This window comes from Aythya marila (assembly GCF_965140915.1).
Source record: "Aythya marila genome assembly, chromosome: 1".
Taxonomy (NCBI): domain Eukaryota; kingdom Metazoa; phylum Chordata; class Aves; order Anseriformes; family Anatidae; genus Aythya; species Aythya marila.
Window position 1 is genome coordinate 129,241,225 of NC_139042.1, and position 18,928 is coordinate 129,260,152.

Below are 18,928 nucleotides of genomic sequence, written 5' to 3' on the forward strand. Positions count from 1 at the left end.
AAGCTCTCCTATTAAAACATTACAATTAACCTTACCTACTTTTAAGGAGGACTAGGAAGCTTGATAAATACTTATTCAAATTCTTGTTGACCCAAAGGGATTTATATTTATATAAAGCTATTATTATGTTATTTTCTCTTTCTCTTCTCTCTCCATCTTATCTCCCTTCCATCTTCTCCAATGCCCCACCCCAACCTTCTTTACTCATTATTAGCATTTGCACATTCCAACTATGGAGAATGGACCTCAGTTAACAACCCGATTCCTGAATAAGCTGAGTGATATCCAGGTAAGATATTTGCTCTTCTTTAACGAAATAAAATAGTAAAAAGTGACAATATGAAAACATTGGAAACAAGTATTTTTAATAATGGTGCTATAGGCATAGTATTATGTCTTAGCTTGCTGTGGTTATCTAGCTTTATTTTCTCAAGATGAAAAAAAAAAAAAAGTTATATGGATGGAGAGTGGTATACTTTTTCCCTTGATCTTCCAAAATGGATATTGTTTTAAGATATTGCTGTTATCCGTAAAAATCCAGCACAGTTGTAACAAGTTTCCCTTTGAAGGGAAAAAAATAGATGAATCATCTTATTAACCACAATCATAAATGAGTATGGACTAATCAATTGAGAGATATGTACAGTAGTAAGCACTCACTAGGTACAGCAAGCTGATCATCATTTCTGTTTCTCAGTACTTTCCAATCAGAAGGCCACCTCTTGTTCTTAAAACAGTTTCTTCCTCTGTGATTTGCTAAATATCACATTCTATATGGAATCTGTGCTTGTCCTGCATGTCTGGGCATGGAAATCAGTATTGTTTCATTTACCATAAATGAGCATAACATGATGACCCTCCTTATTTTATTTGACTGTTTTATTTTCCTTTTTTTTTTTTTTTTTTTTTAGGGTACTTAATAATGTGGGGGATTTGGGGATAGGAGTAGGTATTGGTAAGTTGCTAGGCCCTTTATTTTAGATTTGATAGTAGTAGCTGTTTGCCAGTGTTGTCATGATTTTTCATCTGATAGTTACTGCTCTGCATTCTTAGCTTTTGGCTCAAGGAGGTTCTTAGACTTGCTACTAAAATTTTTATCTTCCTGTCAGTGAACACTGAGTTCTGTTGCAGTACCTAGCAACAGTATGGATCCCTTAAAATAATCAGAACTTCTTAAGACAGATTCCTAAAACTGAATTTTCTGTTTTACAGGCCTTTTACTAGCGTGTAGAAATAATCTGACACAGGGTTCTTTTGCTATTCTTCTTTAGTCTTGCTTCTCTATATATTTTTAAAGTTCACAGGTACTGGTCTCCAACATAACCGTATTTTTTTTTTTTTTTTTTTTACTTTCAAATATTTTCTAAGCCTGGTAGCTCAAATATTGCAGCAAGACCACTTGACTATTTTTCATTAAAAGGATGACAAGATCCATGTCTTTTCTTCCTTAGAATAATATTGAGCATTGTTAGCTCAATAAAGAAGTCCTGATATTGTGTTACTTTTGTGTTGGTGGCTGAGTTAACTTTCATGGAAAGCAAAAAGATGCTCTTCCTGCCACTTTTCTGTTGTTTCAGCTCTGCCAATTATAATGGCTTGTGATCTGTATCTTTCTCTTTAAAGACTAGGACTGACAGCTAGGAAGAAGCATAGGCATCTTTGGTTCTAATTTTTATTATTTGTTGAGGGGAGGGAGAGGCTTAGTACTCTGTGTTCCCAGGTCAATTATATATAATATTTTTATCATCTCAGTACACAATGCTACACCATGGATTTTCTCCAGAATCCTACATACCACAGTCCTATTTCATCTTTCTCATCCCTAAGTGCCTAATAGACCACATCATTGTTGGTGTCCATCAGTTTATTCTTCTTCTTGCCATCTGTCTGGTTTTATGTCAGGGACAAGCTATGGACTGTATAATTTTATTGATATACTTTTTATTGTGATGTATACTGATCACTGTTCCATAGTGCTCTGCTCTGTTAAAGACATCTTGTTAGTATGTCAGGGATCTTTAACATCTACTGTCGTTTGTGTAATTCTTGTGTTATTTTCCGATGCCTACATCGTGCTTCTGAAAGCTAAGTTAGGGCCTTCAACAACGTATGGTCAGTTTGAGTCTCCACAGATTGCTTCTAACTGCAGTCATGGAACAGCTCAGCATCGGAAAGAGTTCAGGCCAGTTCTAGCACCTTCTTTTTGAATGTTGTGTGTGAGGTGTTAGGTACTGCTTTAGCCATTTGTATTACAAGACAAGCAGGTCTGTTCTGTAGAAGAATGGATTGTGAAATCCGGAGTTGTTTCAGAAGACTACACTGGAATATGAGTCTTCCTCCCCTGGCCAGTAGATTATGAGTCAAGGCAAATCAAGACAAATTCATCCAGCTTGTTCCCTGTGGTTACCTTCCTTCCCTGCTACCCCTCTCCTCCTTGCCCATCGTTAGCTTTCCTTTTTCCCTCAAGGCTCAGGAGGAGGCTGAAAAAGTATGGATTGCTTCTAATTTTTATCTTCTTTGGACCTTTATACATTACAATTATGCATACAGAGTTGAATGTACTTAGCATGTGTTCGTTAGTTGCAGGCCAACAGTAAATCCATCATTCCTAGAATCTGCTGGATTGTTACATAACACATATACTTCTGTGTTTTCTTCCTTCTTTAAAAAAGCCATGGGAGTTCAAATGCTTTACCATTAGAAACATGGTTTTAAAGAGACTCAAGGCTGCCTTCTCTTTAAGAGTCACTCAGCATTTATTGGTTATATTTCTGCACATTCCTACCTATGGAAGTATGAGCTTACATTCAAGTGGACAACAGAGTGTCATAGAGAAAATGATGCTGTAACACACAAAATTGAATATATAATATTCATGAATGTCAAGACATTTTTCAAGCTCTTTCACAGAGATCTTATATATATTCTACCAGAAGGGAAAAAGAAGATCTCTTTGCAGCACCACTGGACTAGTGCTATTATCATTTGAGCAGTCTGAGACTGTTACTGCAACGAATATGCAGGTTCTGAAGAATAAAATGCAATGGAAATTACAGCCAGACATAGCTTAAGTCTCTGTGCCATTGTGTTGCCTGAATTAAGGCAATGTATTTGTTTCATTCTGGACAATGGACATTTGTGAGGCAGTGATAGCTGTCAGTACCAACAGTGTCCTGGATTTGAACCTATGACCAAGAGGTGCAGGGATCCATATCCAATATCATTATACCGACTCCTTTGAGTACAAAACATCCTTGTTTAATGTTTTCAGATTATCTTGATTATTGTGTTTTCAAGTCTGTTTTCATGCTGCTCGTTGTTCTTTTGCAAGTCTTGTGTATTCAACAGGATTTCTCTGGATTTGAACAGCTGTTCAGTGGGAACTAGAGCTAGAGTGACAAATTAGAAACTCATGGGCAGAACTTATTTAATTTCTCACACCAATTGAAAGAGACAGTAGTAGTACTGCAATATACATTTCCCTTCCTGTCACTGAGTGGAAATCATGATTACATAAGGCTGATAAAGATTTTATATAAATAATTTACAATGTATACAGTAATGGTGTAGTTATGAATGGATTAGTCATAGAAGACTGTCTTCTGTAATTGCTTGAGTTAAGAGATACAGACATGAGATTCTTTTGTTTGGAAACATACTGAAATAGCAGTCAAATGTTTTTGTGGTTTTGCATTCCATACTTTGAGAATAAAAAAGCTTTTGCTGTACTCTTTAAAATGTAGATCAGGATGCAACTTGGAATAGGTGAATAGAAAGTAAAATGTATTGTTTATACTGCATGAGATAAAAATACATTTAAACACTGAAGTCAAAGACAGCAGTGAACAGAGGTTTAGTCAAAAAGCACATATTTTTCAAAGTCACAGAATCTATATGGGTAGACCAGTGGAAGACAGCTAGGGAAGGATAATGGATGTGTTCGTTTTTACAGAGCAGGACCTGTGGGAGAAAAAGAAGGATGGGATAGCCTAGCCTAAGGTCATAGTGTTCTTGACAGAGTCAGAAAAGGAAACTAAATCTGCTTTGATTTCCAAAATGAAAACATCTTGACTGTGGTCAGAATCTTCATTCTCTCTTTAATTCTGGAAGTAGGTTCGAACCGTAGTCAAATGGCAACTCAGACCAGATCTTGCAATTTCTGAAATCAGCATCAGAGCATTATGATAGTACCTAGAGCCATCAAGACTTCCAAGTAGTCTCCTGTCTTTTCCTTGCTTTCTGATTTGTGAGTGGCGGGGGAGTCATCTTTTCTCTGAGAAACAGCAATGTGAAGGTCAAAGACTTTTTTTTCTCCTCCATTTCCCCCATCCACAGCAAAACTGCCTCACATCGGGGTAATTCAGTACTTTGTGGTTAAACTAATGATACATCTGTTTTTTCTTGGTTACAATTCACAAAACAACCACACTGACATCTGGGAATGTAAACTGGAGATCCTTTCAATGAGTAATTCTTTCCAAGGTCCTGTGCAGCACCACAGCAGTGTTTAGTCAACTACGTCACAAACTGCAGAACAGGCACACCAAAATTAATAATGAAAAAAAAAAAAAGTAGATATACTTGCAGCTCATTTAGAGGCTTTACTTACTGGATCAAAGAGTAAAATGCAAGCAAACTGAATGTTATTTCTTTGTGCATCTAGAATTGTGTTCTTCTGGCATATCCTTATCTGGAGATGTTCTCTCTTCCCTATGTTAGTGTGTCTTTATCTCATTTGCTGCTGATAAACAAGTTGGATTTGGAGGAACTTTCTTTTACCTTCTCTTGGAGTGAATAGCAAGTGATCTTTTCTGCATACAGAAAGTCTCCAAAAACAGTACTTTATTCCTCACTAAAAAGTGTTTCCAAGCTCACTGAATATGGTACTGTAAGGGGAAGGGCTCTCAACCTACATCTGCCACTAGCCTGTCCACCTCTGCTTTACTTACATACATGAACCATATGTGCATTTTTGGGGCTCTCTGGAGTGTTGCTTACAGGCCTGGTGACATTAGAACACAGAGACAATTTAACAACCAATAGTGCTGCCTTGGGACTGTATGCTTCCCTGGAAGGGAAAACAGCTCCATGTAGTAGGTCACCTTCATTTCTGCCTGGTGATCCTACTCGTTCATGTATGGGAAGACACCTTGTTTTATTTGGGTTGCAATTCTCTCTAACTGCATTCTGTGGTATTTGTGATTGGTTTTATTGCACATTCAGTCAGAATGTTGTAATAAAATGACACCTTGAAAATAGAAAGAAAAAAAAGTGTATGTTTACTGGAGCTTGAGCAGGGGCATACTTAGGAATAAGCTCAGGGAATCTGACCTCCGGGAATAACAATATTAAATTGATGGAAAGCTTTAGTGAGGCAGGACTATACTGTACCTTCTCTAATTGAGGATCAGAATCACCCCTTTACAATTTACTCGTTGGAGGATGTGTAAATCTGCAAGCTACTTTTAGGTTTTGCTCAAATCAAAACCAGAAGGCATAAGAAATAATGTAAGCTACTATCAGGGTGCTGGATATGAATCCTTATGAGGATAGATCTAAGAAGAAATTATCATAATTACTGTGCACTTTTACTTTTAAATTTTATCCTTAAACTCCATTTTTGCTTTCTTTCAGTATGGAAGAGAAGACAGCGATTGGGCTGTGCTGGTGTCGTGAAGGTGAAAGAATTCAGACCCTCCAGACAGAACAAACACAAATAATAACAACTTCTGTAGCTGCCTGTGCATAGCATAGTTTCTTTATCAATTTACTTCCCAGGATGATTGTTTCCACAATCCAGCAAATGTGAACACAATCATTTTGTTTTCTACTGTAAGCCTGTTAGTAGAAGCCTGTCTTCTTGGTAGAGGTGCTAAATGTTAGCAATAGAACTTCCCTAATGGTTTCTTAGTGCCTCCTTGTATCTTATGTACAGTGTAAAAATTTGTAAAATGCTCTTCAACTGCTCTTCAGTTTGTTTTGTTTGTTTTAACTGTCATCACCAGCAGAGCAAGTTGTATAACACAGACATTGCCTGTTAGTTGGCTGCAGGGTTCTATTGACATTATTCTGCCTTTTGCTCTGTGTTCAAGAAACAGTTAAGTTTAGCCATATGCTCTTTCCTTTTGTAACCCACTTGTATGGGAGATTTCTTAGTTTGTGTAGTCCCACAGACTCCTTCATCTGTATTCTGTCAAATAACAGCTCTGTCCTTTAGGCCCACACACTCAGAGTGGATTTAGCATGCAAAATGCTCCCTGATAGACTGCTGCCTTTCCCTCCATGTGGGGATAAGCAGTGGCTGCCTGGGCAGGGCATACCTCACTCATAGCTGAATACATCCTCCCGTACATGATGTTCAGGACTGAGCTAGACCATGCCAAAACAAGAATCACTCTTTGTCTGGCTTAACAGAGAGCTGCAGATGCAGTGTCACCTTCTGGTGAATGTCTAGAAAATAACGTTAAACAAAACAGTGGCTGTAGAAGTTGAACCGCTCTTCATTTGGACAAAGTGAAAGCAACCAAGCCTTTGGAATGAATAAATTAAAAGGAATTTCCTTCAATATCTAGTCACATGACTTAGATCAGCAAAATATTTTCTCATCCTTCACTGTTCACTGTGAAATATATCCAGCATCCACTACTACATATGCATCTTACCGGGGTCTTCCTGTTTGAGGAACAAGCTATGTTGTCAGCAGAAAATACGTAGCCCAAGACAGAAAGAGATTCAGTGCAAGCCCTGGTCTTGTTCTAATTAAGCATATTCTTCATATTCTGCTATTGTCTTACATGCTGTCTTGATACTTTCTGGAAACATTATAAAGTATATATCCCATAGTTAGAGAAACAACATCTGTTCGCTAAGAAATATCCTGTGATATTTATTAGCTTTGTCTTTTTGAACACCAATTTGTCAAATGGCTTTAAGATATCTCTAGCCAAAAAGGATCATCATATTCTGTATCAGTGTTCCAAAGTGCTACTTCAGTATAAAACTGGTGGAACTTTATTGACACTAATGGAGTTCTGTAAGAAGAAACGTGTATTTCCATAGTTTGCAGTAGAGATGCCACCAGTATTAAGGGAAATGCTTAGCACTTTATTGTATGGTGTTTATTTTTGTTTGTTTGTTTGTTTGTTTTTTAAGAAGACCCAACAACATCTCTCCCATGGTTTATAAGTTCTTTGTTGTTACTGTCATCTGTTAACATAGTTCAAAAAGGCAAAGTAGAATTTCTAATAGACCATCCATGCCTTATACAACTGCTCAAAAGTAGCATTATAGCTTTCCTGTTCTTTTTTTGGTCAGATTTTAAAGACATACCCCTACTTAGCCATCTTTTTTTTTTGCTCCCTCAAATCATGACTTTTACTGTCTTTCACTGTGGTCCAATCTGATCTTTTAATGAAGAACAGTTGAAGTTTTTTTTTCTGACAGTGTAACTATTGTTAAAATATTAGACAGTTTTGTCTTTAGAATACAACTGCAAGCACAAAAATTTGTTTCACTTATAGTAGCAATAGTACTGTGTGTCTGCTTTTCCAACCATTTGAATTGGTATAGTGTGCTGGTCTTTGTTCAGTATCTTACTGAACTTTGTTCAGTATCTTATGTGTCATAAGCTGCTGGTAGTCTTTCATTTTTCTTTAAGAAGGTGGGTAGAAAATTAACATGAGGAGTATGTCAAGATGCAATGTGGGGTAGAGAATTTTATCCAATGAGGCAAGTATCATAACTAAAGAGTGCCTTTAACTAAAATGTGGCATGTAACTTTGTAAAAGTCATATAATGAGCAACTACACATGGCTTTCTGTTACTGAACTGTTTAAATTTGTCCCTTTATGTTCATCTTAGATTTAGCAGCTAAAAGAAAAGTGGAAGTATCTAATTTCAGATATATGGAAAAGTGGTTGAACGATACATTAGCATCTCAAAATCTTGATAGAGTTGATGGGTATCTTGTATCGAAAATCCCCATGAAGGCATGAGAGTACCAGTATTAATCTATGCACTAGTTGGAATGAATAGGGACCAGTTTGAATAATTATTTTACTGTGCTTTAGAAGCTGAAAGCTGTGTAAAACTCTTCTTAAATTGGATGCAAGTAATTTAATGTGAGGAAACCAAGTAGTTTCTTTTATTGTGGTTTGCACTGTTGCCTATACCAAACAGAGAAACACCTCTCCTTCTAGTGTACATATTCAGTTTGTGGAGACTTCAAAATTAAAAGGGTTGAAGCTGGAATGACCCACAGAAATGCATAAACTTTTCTAGCAGAGAAGAATGAAAATGTAGTGTGTGTATGGTCAACTGTTATCTTTAATGTCTTGGTTACATGCTTTACTCTGGCTGTGGCTGTTTCTCACGTGAAACTCAACATTGTGGTTGTTTCTAAATCCAGGTAGATAGATTCTAGATTTTAAACTTTAAAACCTAAATAAAGGGAGCTATTTGGTCAGCATCATACAGGAAATTCTTCTGATCTTGCATGATGTCCTACCCTGTATTACACCACTGTTTTTTATCCTGTTAACCAAAGGAAAGAAATAATATGGGTAAATAATTGTTTGGTGTTGTTCTCCCCCCCCCCCCCCTTTTTTTTTTTGCCTGTAAAATTTCTTTGAGGGAACTGTGGTATTCCCTGAGCTACTAATAGATTGTAAAAGAACATCTGCACATCTCTTTTCCATGTGCCCTATTTGTTTAATTGCAACAGATTTACATAGAAAGAGTATGGTACATCATAACTAGGCAATTATCCGTTCTTCATTACTTAGTTATGGTTCTGTTAATTGGTCATTTAAGACATAAGATAGTCTAACATTAGGAGGATTTGAGACTGTTCAAAAAAGATCAACAAATTAATATTGTGTGATATTTGCATAATTGGCTGCAATTATTTAATGTCTAATTGGGTTGATCAAATGAGATTCAGACTTTCACATGTTTGTGCTTTACAAACACTGGTACTTTAAAATGATAATGATGAACTCTAATTTTTGTATGTTCTTTCTTCCCCCTTTCATTCTTTTGGTTGTTATTTTCAGTATTGAACATGTCCTTAATTTTCAGTTTGGTGAGTATGATTCATGTTTCAGGAAAGTCCTTCAAATGAGTGATTGCTTCATGAAATTGGTATTTCATGCAGACTGTTCTGATGCCAAGAGTTGTGGCATCAGCAACTGGTGTTACTTAAATAAATTCTTAGCTGTAATGAGGGAAAATTCACTGAGGATTTATAGTGACAAACTTGAGTAAGAATGCTAATAAAGGTCTCTGCTTAGAGTAGATAATCTTTCTGGTCTGTAGCAGAGCAAAGCAAATGTGATTTTTCTGGGATGTAGAAAGGAAATCTGACAAGACAAAAGCCAAGGTAGTGCGAGATCTCTGCCCCAGCCTTTACTTACACCTGTTCATCTCTCTCAAGCCAAAAATCAACTGTCTTCCACTCTTCTTTCTAGGTAAACTCTTGTTTAGAGCTTACCTCATTCAACAGAGAGATATTATTGATCTTCTCCTGCACACTTACTATATTCTTATTTTTCCTCAGGAATGAACATTAGTTTGGATTTGATTATTTGGATATTTGAAAGAATGATTTGTAATGTGAGTTTTTTGAAATGTGTGTAGTACATGGACTTTGATAGAGGTAGACAGAAAAACAGCTGGGAGTGGGTTCCATAGCCACCTGTTTAGAAGAGAAACCCTCTTGAATTCAGTGGCCTCTCCAAAACAATCTACCTAATCTCAGCAGATTGCTTAGGGTGATCTGTCTGTTGATAGTGCCTTGCTACAAAGTAGAATACAAAGATGATAGCTCATCCTGTTAGACTATGACATGTTTTTCTCTCTGCATGGGATACACCCTACCAATGGTAAATTTTAACATCCTAGTGGCAGGCTTGTATACCGAGAGGTGGGAAGGTGTAAACAATGGCTTAACATGGCCTAAGGTAGGCCATTCTTTTGTATTTCTCTCCCTGCAAACAGATTTGCATACAGATTTGCAAACACTTTGCCAGTGCCTCTCCCTCTCCTGTCGTGATGTCCTTTGGTCCCAAAACTAAAAGTGTCTCTTTAAGAAAATTTTGCATTGGTTTTGCTTTCAGCAGTAGTGGCAGTTAAAAAAAAAAAAAATAATAATAATAAAAAAATTATCTTGCAGGTGTGCAGGGATCAGAATTTCAGTTTTCTACCTGAGCATGTAATGCCTGAACAGGCTGACCCTGTACAAGTATTCTAATCTGTTTTTAAGTGCAGAGTAGTAGTAATACCAATCCTGCTGCTTTTGACTCTAATCCAAAGTTTTTTGGAGAAAAAAAAAAAAAAAAAAAAAAAGTTATTTTATTACAGATCAAATAAGCTTTCCAGAAAGCTTTTTAAGCAGCAGACAAAGATACCAAGTACAGTGCAATACATTTAAGTTTTGCTATGTGAATCCATAAACAAGTAAAATACGTAGTTCAGAAATGTAGTAGCATGCATGAAAAGAAAGTTCACCTCCTCCTCTCGGACAGTACTATCTTCCTATCTTCTTTAAAAGTGATGCCTGGAGGAAGCATTGTACCTCTCAATGTAGAATCATTAGATTGCAGATATTGTAGAGGTACACCTTGCCACATAGCACTGAGACAGACCTCTGTATGAATCTTGGCTACAAGTTTTCTGAATTGCAGTCTTTAGCTTTTGGAAGTGTCAGAGCTGTATTTTACTCTGTTTTGTCACTATCCTTAAGATTTGGAAAAACAATTTAATACTTATCTCTTTGCATAATAGCAAAAGAGACTACTGATATTGTATTGGTGGAAAACCATGCAGTTGCACTCATGCCTATTTCTTACTTTAAGCCCAATGGTTAGTGGGAATTTCGGGATATTTTCCCTGACCATGCAAAATCTGAGTGCTGTCTGTAGCACAACTGGCAAATATATCTTTAGCTCCATAAATAAAATTTAACTTCTTTCTTACTCTGAATGATAAAGTACGTTGGGACCTAGCATGTGTGCAATGCTGAATTATAATAGTCAAGCTTTAGATTTTAAATGAAATTTTGGAATTAGTATCTCAGATGGAAATAAATATTATTGATTGCACCAGCAAGGTTTACCACACCCAACTTTTCTAAAAATGCTGGTGCTTAACTCTTTAGTAGTAATAGCATGGCTAGACACTTGTGCCTGTCTTTGAACATGAATTGATACTGAGCTTGCTTACCATAAAACTTAAATTATTGTGTCTTAATTTACCACAGTTCTGAATTCTTACTCCATGCTTTAAAAAATAGAATATTAAATTTAATGTGTACAGAAGGATCTTAGGGAGGAATAAAGAGGTTGATAACACATTTTGAAAGTCTTTAAAATATCTGTTGAATGTAGTTAAGGTGGTTAGGGTAGAAAAAGAGAAGACAACTTTGTGGAGAAAAATAGCTATAGCATACCAAATGATTTTCTAATGCTTTGGAGTCCATTATATTGCATTTCATCCTCCTGTCCAGGATTGTGTTTGTTATTGACCAAAGAGGCACGCAGGGAAAAGGTCAAATATGCTTAGTGCTTTTTTTTTTTTTTTTTTTTAACCAAGCAAGGGTTAGGAAAGTTTCTAAGAGCTGGTTCTCTTGATAATGCTAACTCTTTAGGACTTGATTTTCTCATGCTTTTAGCAGTCATTTAAGTGTGAGATGGAAGAGCTCAGAAGTTATCTTAGGCAGTACTATCATGCAGGAACAGATTGATTTTCACTTTATGATCACGTTCTTGAAGATATGAACATGGTGTCTTTTAAATTTTGCATCTTTTTATAAAAACAATGCTTATCATTTTAGAACTTGATACAATGTCACTGAACAGTTATCTTAAATTATTATGTCCTGGTAGATTAAGAGAAGAATGCAAGCATTCTTATTCCTTATGTAATCAACTTCTTCCTGTATACCAAATCCCCTATTTATTATGATTTGGTCTCTGCTAGAATTGTGACCTCTTCAGGTGAAATAACAGGTCTTTTTCTCTACTGTGTCTTTCAAGTGCACCCTGGGCTTTTTGGTAAGTACTAAGAGCTGGCAGCAAATGTCAGAGCAAAAAGCAAAGTGAAAAGTCCTCTGTCTCCAGAACAGGTATGCTAGGAATGAGTAAAATTGCCCATCTCCTTACTTCAGTCAAGACAAGAATTCGGAAGGTAATTACCATTCTCATTCAGTCCAAAATAGTGACAACCCAGGTGTACCAAATATCTGGCAGCATGGTAGATTGCTATTTATGAATGCTCCTATTCAGTTGCTTAAATGCCTACACCTGTGCCTACATTCTTCATAATTTTAGCCCTAGTATCTGAGTTAAAATCTGCAACACATTTATATATGTCATGAAAATGTAAAGTAATAGATAAAAACAAATAGTAGTGATCCAGACCACGTAAAACTGAGAAACATTTCTACGTGTCAGTGGCCTGTTTTGTCCCCATAAATTCAATTCATTTTCTAACGGCCCAGTAGCTGACCAGAACTGTAGGTAGGAGACCAATATATCATTAATTCTACCCATTAGTCAAGAATGTTGACAAAGTGAATCTATTCCCTCCACCTGGGAAAATGGTTTGGAAACCTGGCCATTACAGTAAAGATTGACAGAAGGTTCTTTGCCATGATGGAGACAAGCAGGAGTTTTATATAAAGCTATTTGCAAACAATTTTTGTCACACCAGTAAATTTGTAACGACAGATATCCCAATCTACCTGACCTTCAAGGCATTTAGAAAGCTGCAGTAGTAGTACTTGGAATTGTAGCAGTGGGAAATCAGTAACTTAAGAGTGAGAAGTAAACACATCTGAAGGGTCTCTGTTGTCTTAAATGTTAAAGTTAACAGGGTATTTTACAGGGATCTGAGCATATAAAAGCAGTAAAGGACAGATGTGTGAAAAAAAATACTGCATCAACTAAAGGAAACTCTACCTCATTCTTCTCTAAAGGTTTTGTAGAAGCACAATTAAACGCTCCTAATGGCATTGTTACGTACAGACCATCTGGCATGAAAGAAACACTTTATATTTGTATGTCTGTAAATCCTGTAATAACTGTATTTTGCTGGCCATAGAAACAGTCTATACTATTTGCAGTTTTCCTCATCAAATCTGTAATTATGCAATGTTTCTGTCTCCAATAAAGGAATTTAATGGGTACCTGTTTGTGGCATGTTATGAAATCATCACTGTCGACTACAGCTAACTAAGCATAATTATCCCATAGATGGGAGCTGTTATTAAATATTTTCTTGAAGATTGGCTTGAAAGAAAGAAGAACTACTGAACGAAGTGTGGCATTTAAGTACAGCTGAATATGATGCAAGTGGTGAGAGATAAGCTACATCTACAGCCAAAATGCAGAGCCTATATTCTGCCTTCTGGCTTCCACCAAAGTCCACGGGTATGGCACTTGTAACAAAGGGAAGAATGAGGCCTTACCAATGGAAGACATGCATCTGCCCGGCCAAGCCTGGAGGTTGAGATGGTTGTTTCACTACTGCTGGACGAATCAAGCAGCAAAACTACCTACCCGCTAGCCATGTTGTCATGAAACAGCTTATAATATGTCAAGACTAGGTAGCAGTGATTGAATACAGCCCCCAATTCTAAGGAGTTTGGGGTGATAAACTCAAGGGAGAGAAGCCAGAAAACAACGTTATACTTTGTGCACTTAGTTCACAGGGCACTTTTGAGTAGTCATTACTCTAAAGCACGTCAACCAGTGGGAAGCCCTTTGAAGATGGAAAGCACTGGAAAGTGAGTGTCATTAAAATCTTGACATTTGCCATGTGTAGTAGCTATATTTACAAAAATACTTGACGTATTCCCCTTTTTCAGGGCAGGGAATACTGTGATTAAAGGTAGTACAGATCCATGCTGTGGTAAAGTACACATCAGAGTAAATTTTCCATCTGGTTGGCTCTCAGTGATTTCAGAGAAGGCTGGCAGGGGTACAGGACACTTTAAAGAAGTTGTAGACATGTAAGTATTAAGAGTTGTTAATTGCTGCTGGTGAAACAAACCTAACATGTCAGAATCAAACTCTATTCCTGTGTTTTTGACCTCTCTACTTTTATCCTAAGGGAACCTTTTGTAACTGTAAGCTTGATCTTTAGTAAGTTTTCAAAACTCATTTATCCCAAGTAGTTATAATTTGAGGACTTTGCAAGGGACTGAGTGGGCTGCAGACATGGACAGACCTGTGCCTTTAAGTAAAACTTGGAAGATCCCTTTTTTCCCTGCCTTTTGAAACATCCAAGTAACTAGCAATAGTTTCATTTAATAAAGCACTTGTAGCAGTATCACCACCAACACTGTGTTCTTGGGATGGAGCGTATCTATTCCATGGACTATGACCTGTGATACAGAGTCTTGTAAAGCTGATGTGACAAAAACAGTTTTTAAAATATTACAAGTGGAGGAAGAAGCAGAAGCAAAAATAATGCATTCTGTACATACAGAACAGGACAAAAGAAATCAGGCTGGAGATTACAACAAGGACAGTCAATGTAAGAAATAGGTCATTTTTAAGGATAAATCAATGAATTTTGGGATTTTTTTTTCCTTTCTTTTGCTCAGTGTTCTGTTATTGTGTCATCACTATGGCGATTTTGAGTAGATTATGTTATTTCAGAACAACTTCAGGCAACTTTTGTTTTATTAAAGTTTTTATATCTTGCTCGTGGAACAAGTATTTTCAACATTGTTAGTTTCAATTGTTAGTTAATTTTCAACATTTCAACATAGTTTCAACATTGGTTAATTTACACTCAGTAATAAATATGCATTTACTCTTTACTATGACATAAAGTATAAGTAAGCCAAATTTTTGTTTGTTTGTTTGTTAGATGGAGTTGAAGAGAATTCCTATGCAAGAAAAATATCCTAACTAAACTCTGTGTTTGTGGGATAAATACGTGACTTTAAAGCAAACAGAAAAACAAATGTTTTAAATGTCCTAACTACAGACTGTAAAATACATCCACCCTTTAATTTTAGACACTTTATATATCAAAGGGACTTAATAATGAAATATTTTAAATTATATTCTGATTGAGTGAGGTAACAATTACATGTCTAAAGCACATATGCATATTCATGGCTGCAAAAAATGTCTTTAGAACAAAAGACTGATCAGGTTGATACTGATTTGATAACACCAATGATACAGGCATTTTGTAAATGTTTGGCACACAGCTCTTTCATCTTCTGTACACAGAAGATATTTGATGATCCTTCTAGGTCTGCCAGAAGACAGGTGTAGGTAGAGCACTGGTCTAGATGGTGACTGTGCAGCTATAGCTGCATAGCAGTATGGAAGCATGTGCTTTTGCAGGCTTGTACGTGTGAGGGAGGTGCCTTTAAATCTGTCCTGGGTAGATGTACAAAGTAAATACATACCAGGAGGCTGCCACTACCAGAGACACTATCACCTATACAAGAGCTAGGGCTGTACTGACTTTCACTTTTAAAAGGGATGAAGTTCATCTGGTGTTGTGCACTGAAGAAGAAAACAAAGACTGTGATTCACTTGGCTTTTAGTGAAATGTACATAAACCAACACCAAGCAAAGCCAGAGGAAACATCTTTCTATTCATCTGGTACTGCCTCACACCCTGACTGAGGTGACTTTCATGTTCTGAGCTGCTAATGAAGGGAATGGCATTGCTCTTCCTGTTTACTGCTGCTTGATCCCCACTCTTCCCTTATGGCAATAATGGCACTAAAATAGTCTCAGAGAGACCAGATTGCTCTTTGACCACAGAAAGGAAGACATATGCAGAGCCCATGTGTGGGAAGAGTAGGATTGCCCTTTTAGTAGTAGCAGTTTTTAAGGGACTAAGCCTGTTAAAAAATCATATCCATATGAAATGTTAGGATTTGAGTATCTCCCACGTGCAAGCCACTTTTATTATGGCTCTTAAATTTATATGCACCAGACCTTGCTTAAGTCATTAATGAATTCTGTATTCTTTTTTTTTTCTTCCTTTAGCTCATGCAATCCTTGTGCCTGAGCAAAGACTGTAATGTTTGATTTACTGTGAGGTTTCAGGTTAGAAAAGAAACAAAAGTCTGAAAAATTTTGTATCTTCATCATAAAGGTATGGCTGAAAAGTGATTAGAATAAAAACAGTGAAAAATACTTAAATCTTTTTAGTAAATCTTAGTGCCTGAAAATTTGAAGTAAGAAAAATGCCACAGCTCAGACTACAGCACAGCTGCTACTACTGCTACCAGTACCTTTTACCTCTTGGGAGGGGTCACTGACCACCCTATTGCTCTGGATCCCACCAGCTAAGACTCATTTTTCTCCCAAATGCTTGTAAACTTAAAATCGCTGCCTTCCTCTGCCACAAGCTATGTCCTTATATCATGCAAAAAAAAAACAGAAAACTTGAGTGGTTTGCCAGCTGCTTGTATTCCTGACAGGAAAATGACATCTCTCAATTATCATCCAGTAAGCATCATCCATAGCACATGCTTCCTTTGCCATTCCCTTGCAAGGTGGAATGTTTTTATGGCTCTTGAGGAAAAACTGTTGTGCTAAATTCAAGGTTAGAAATCCTTCCTAATCCCAGCAGCCAATCAGTTTTTTTTTACAGAGAGTTCTCCCTCCAAAAGGGGCAATGTCAGTTGAGGAGAGACCCTGTCTGTCCTGATCTTGTTGTATCAAAATATTTACTTAGTTATCAGGTGGTGGCAATCTTCCATTATGCAAAGATTGCAAAGTCATATAAGATTGCAAAGTCATTATGGGTATTGTGTAGGTGAGAGAATTATGTATCTATGGTAAATTGCTTTACTGAGATAAATTGCATTTTCTCTTGCTCTATTTTGGTATCTCCATTTACCAGTGGTGATAGTGTTGGGCTGGGAAGTACTAATAGCTGCTATCAGGTGGGTCATTAATCTGAAGATCTTCAGATTTATTGATGGCTGTGCTAATGGCTTTTCAGTTTGCACAGTTTGTTGCCTGTGTATGTGTTAGGGTGCAAAGCAGAGAAACGTAGCATTGTCTGTTGTTTTATGAAGGAGCAATCAAATTTTGGGGAAAGTAAGGTTTATTTACGTGGCACACTCAAGGATTCCTGCATGAGGAACCTACCTTTTTGTGGTTTGCTCCCATTGTATTCCTGATATATGAGTTTATTTTTTAACAAATAAGCGAGGTAAAGAGATAGTATAGAGATATTACCTAACTCATTGCCTGTTTTTCACTGTCGTGGAAGGAATCTGGTGAGACCCTAAATGCTGTCTACTTTCACCCTTGTGCAATATGACCTCCAAAGCGCTAAAGCATGATTTTATTTTTTACTTCAGAGACCAGACTACAGTGTATCAGCCTAGGCAGTTTTATTTAACAGTATATGCGTGAAACCTTGCAACTGCTACTGGCATTATGCATATGAAGCATAACCAAACAGTAGATTTTCAGTTCAGATGGGTGCTCTGTCTTTGAAAGATCGGTGCTGCTGGGTTTCTACCTTACAACTCCTTACCTCTGCTAAGGGGAAACTTAAGAGCTTGGTTGCACCTCTTACAGCTACTTAACTCTCATAGTCCATTGGAAGGATTCCTTTTGTTAGTCTACATGCTGCTACATGCAAACGAGACACAAATGAGAACTTAGTCCACTTTTCATTTCACATTCTAACAAAAAAAAAAAAAAAAAGAAGAACATTTGTACTCTTTCCCCATTTTTGCATATGTATAATACTGGAAAGCTTTCTTAATACTAGGACAACATCAAATAAGCAGCTAAGACAGATGTCAATAAGGCCAAAGTTCAGGAAAAGCTTTATGGAAATTCCCAAAATTTTACAGGATAGGAACATATTTAAACACAAACTTTGTTTTCTGAGCATGATCAGAAAAGATCAGAGAGCGTAGATCTCTGCCAGAACTTGCAGCCTCTTTGTGGCAACTTCTTCCTGGAAAGAGAGAGTAACATGAGCAAGGCTTTATTATCTGTTACTATGATTTAAGCAACAGGAAGAAGAGCCAGTAATGTTTGACCCAGTGAGACTAACATCAAGTCATCTATGAAGGTCAGGGCAGAATTCCTCTGCTGTAGAGATGTTTAACCTGCTTTAACTGTTGTTGTTGCTTTCTCTCTGATAAAACAAATGTTGTCAGGAAAAATAATTTTGTAATTTTTGGTTTGTGTAAAGCTCGTAGCCAGAAAAATGTATGGTTTTCATTAAAAAAAAAAAAAAGAAAAGAAAAAAAAGTACTTTTTCAGGGAAAAAAGAAAATTATGACTCACAGATCATCAGTAATCAACTGAGTATATTTTAACAATTACTGTTTCATTCAGTCTTAAGATGATAAGTTTGAGATCTTTCATGGGAAAACTGAAAATCAAACTGCAATTATAGTAAATTGCTAAAACCTTGTTGGCTTTTAACAATTTATTTTTAAAAGATACTGCTTCTCTTGGTTTCCTCCGCAGTGCATAATGTAAGTTTATCAGATAAGTGATTCTCATTAGGGGAAAATTATAAGCAATCTGAAAAGGAAAAGATTAGCGGTTAGCCTTCATCAGTTACTTTCAGTGCCTTTGAGCAAAGCAGGTAACTCTCCTAGCTCCTATTTTCCAGCTGTAAAATGGGGATAATAGTTCTCAGCAAGCTGAGAGACTCCTGTGAGGATAAATGCAGAAGAACAGGCTGCATGATCAATGAGCAATGGAGGGCCATATGTAACTGAAGACAGATTCCACCATGGCTGCCTTCTCCACATTAATTTGTAATAGCATGCGTTTTCAATTAAACCTCACAATCACATTTCTGCCAAGCTTAGTGTTGCTTCCAGTTTCAGTGAAACTTCACAAGTTGGAACATTGCCTACAGCTGACAGTGACATTTAAATGCAAGAAAACCAAGCTTATTCATGGCCAAA

At 36.8% G+C, this 18,928-nt stretch overlaps 1 protein-coding gene across 1 annotated transcript in view; it reads left to right on the forward strand.

The window, feature by feature from the left end:
* BCAT1 (branched chain amino acid transaminase 1) overlaps window positions 1-14,868 on the forward strand; it is a 68,447-nt gene extending 53,579 nt beyond the window's left edge. Inside the window, exons 10-11 of the mRNA XM_082762319.1 lie at window positions 215-289; window positions 5,635-14,868. Coding sequence (XP_082618445.1) covers window positions 215-289; window positions 5,635-5,676 — 117 coding nt within the window. The 3' untranslated portion in view covers window positions 5,677-14,868. The remainder of the gene's footprint in view (window positions 1-214; window positions 290-5,634) is intronic.
* Window positions 14,869-18,928: the final 4,060 nt, after the last annotated feature.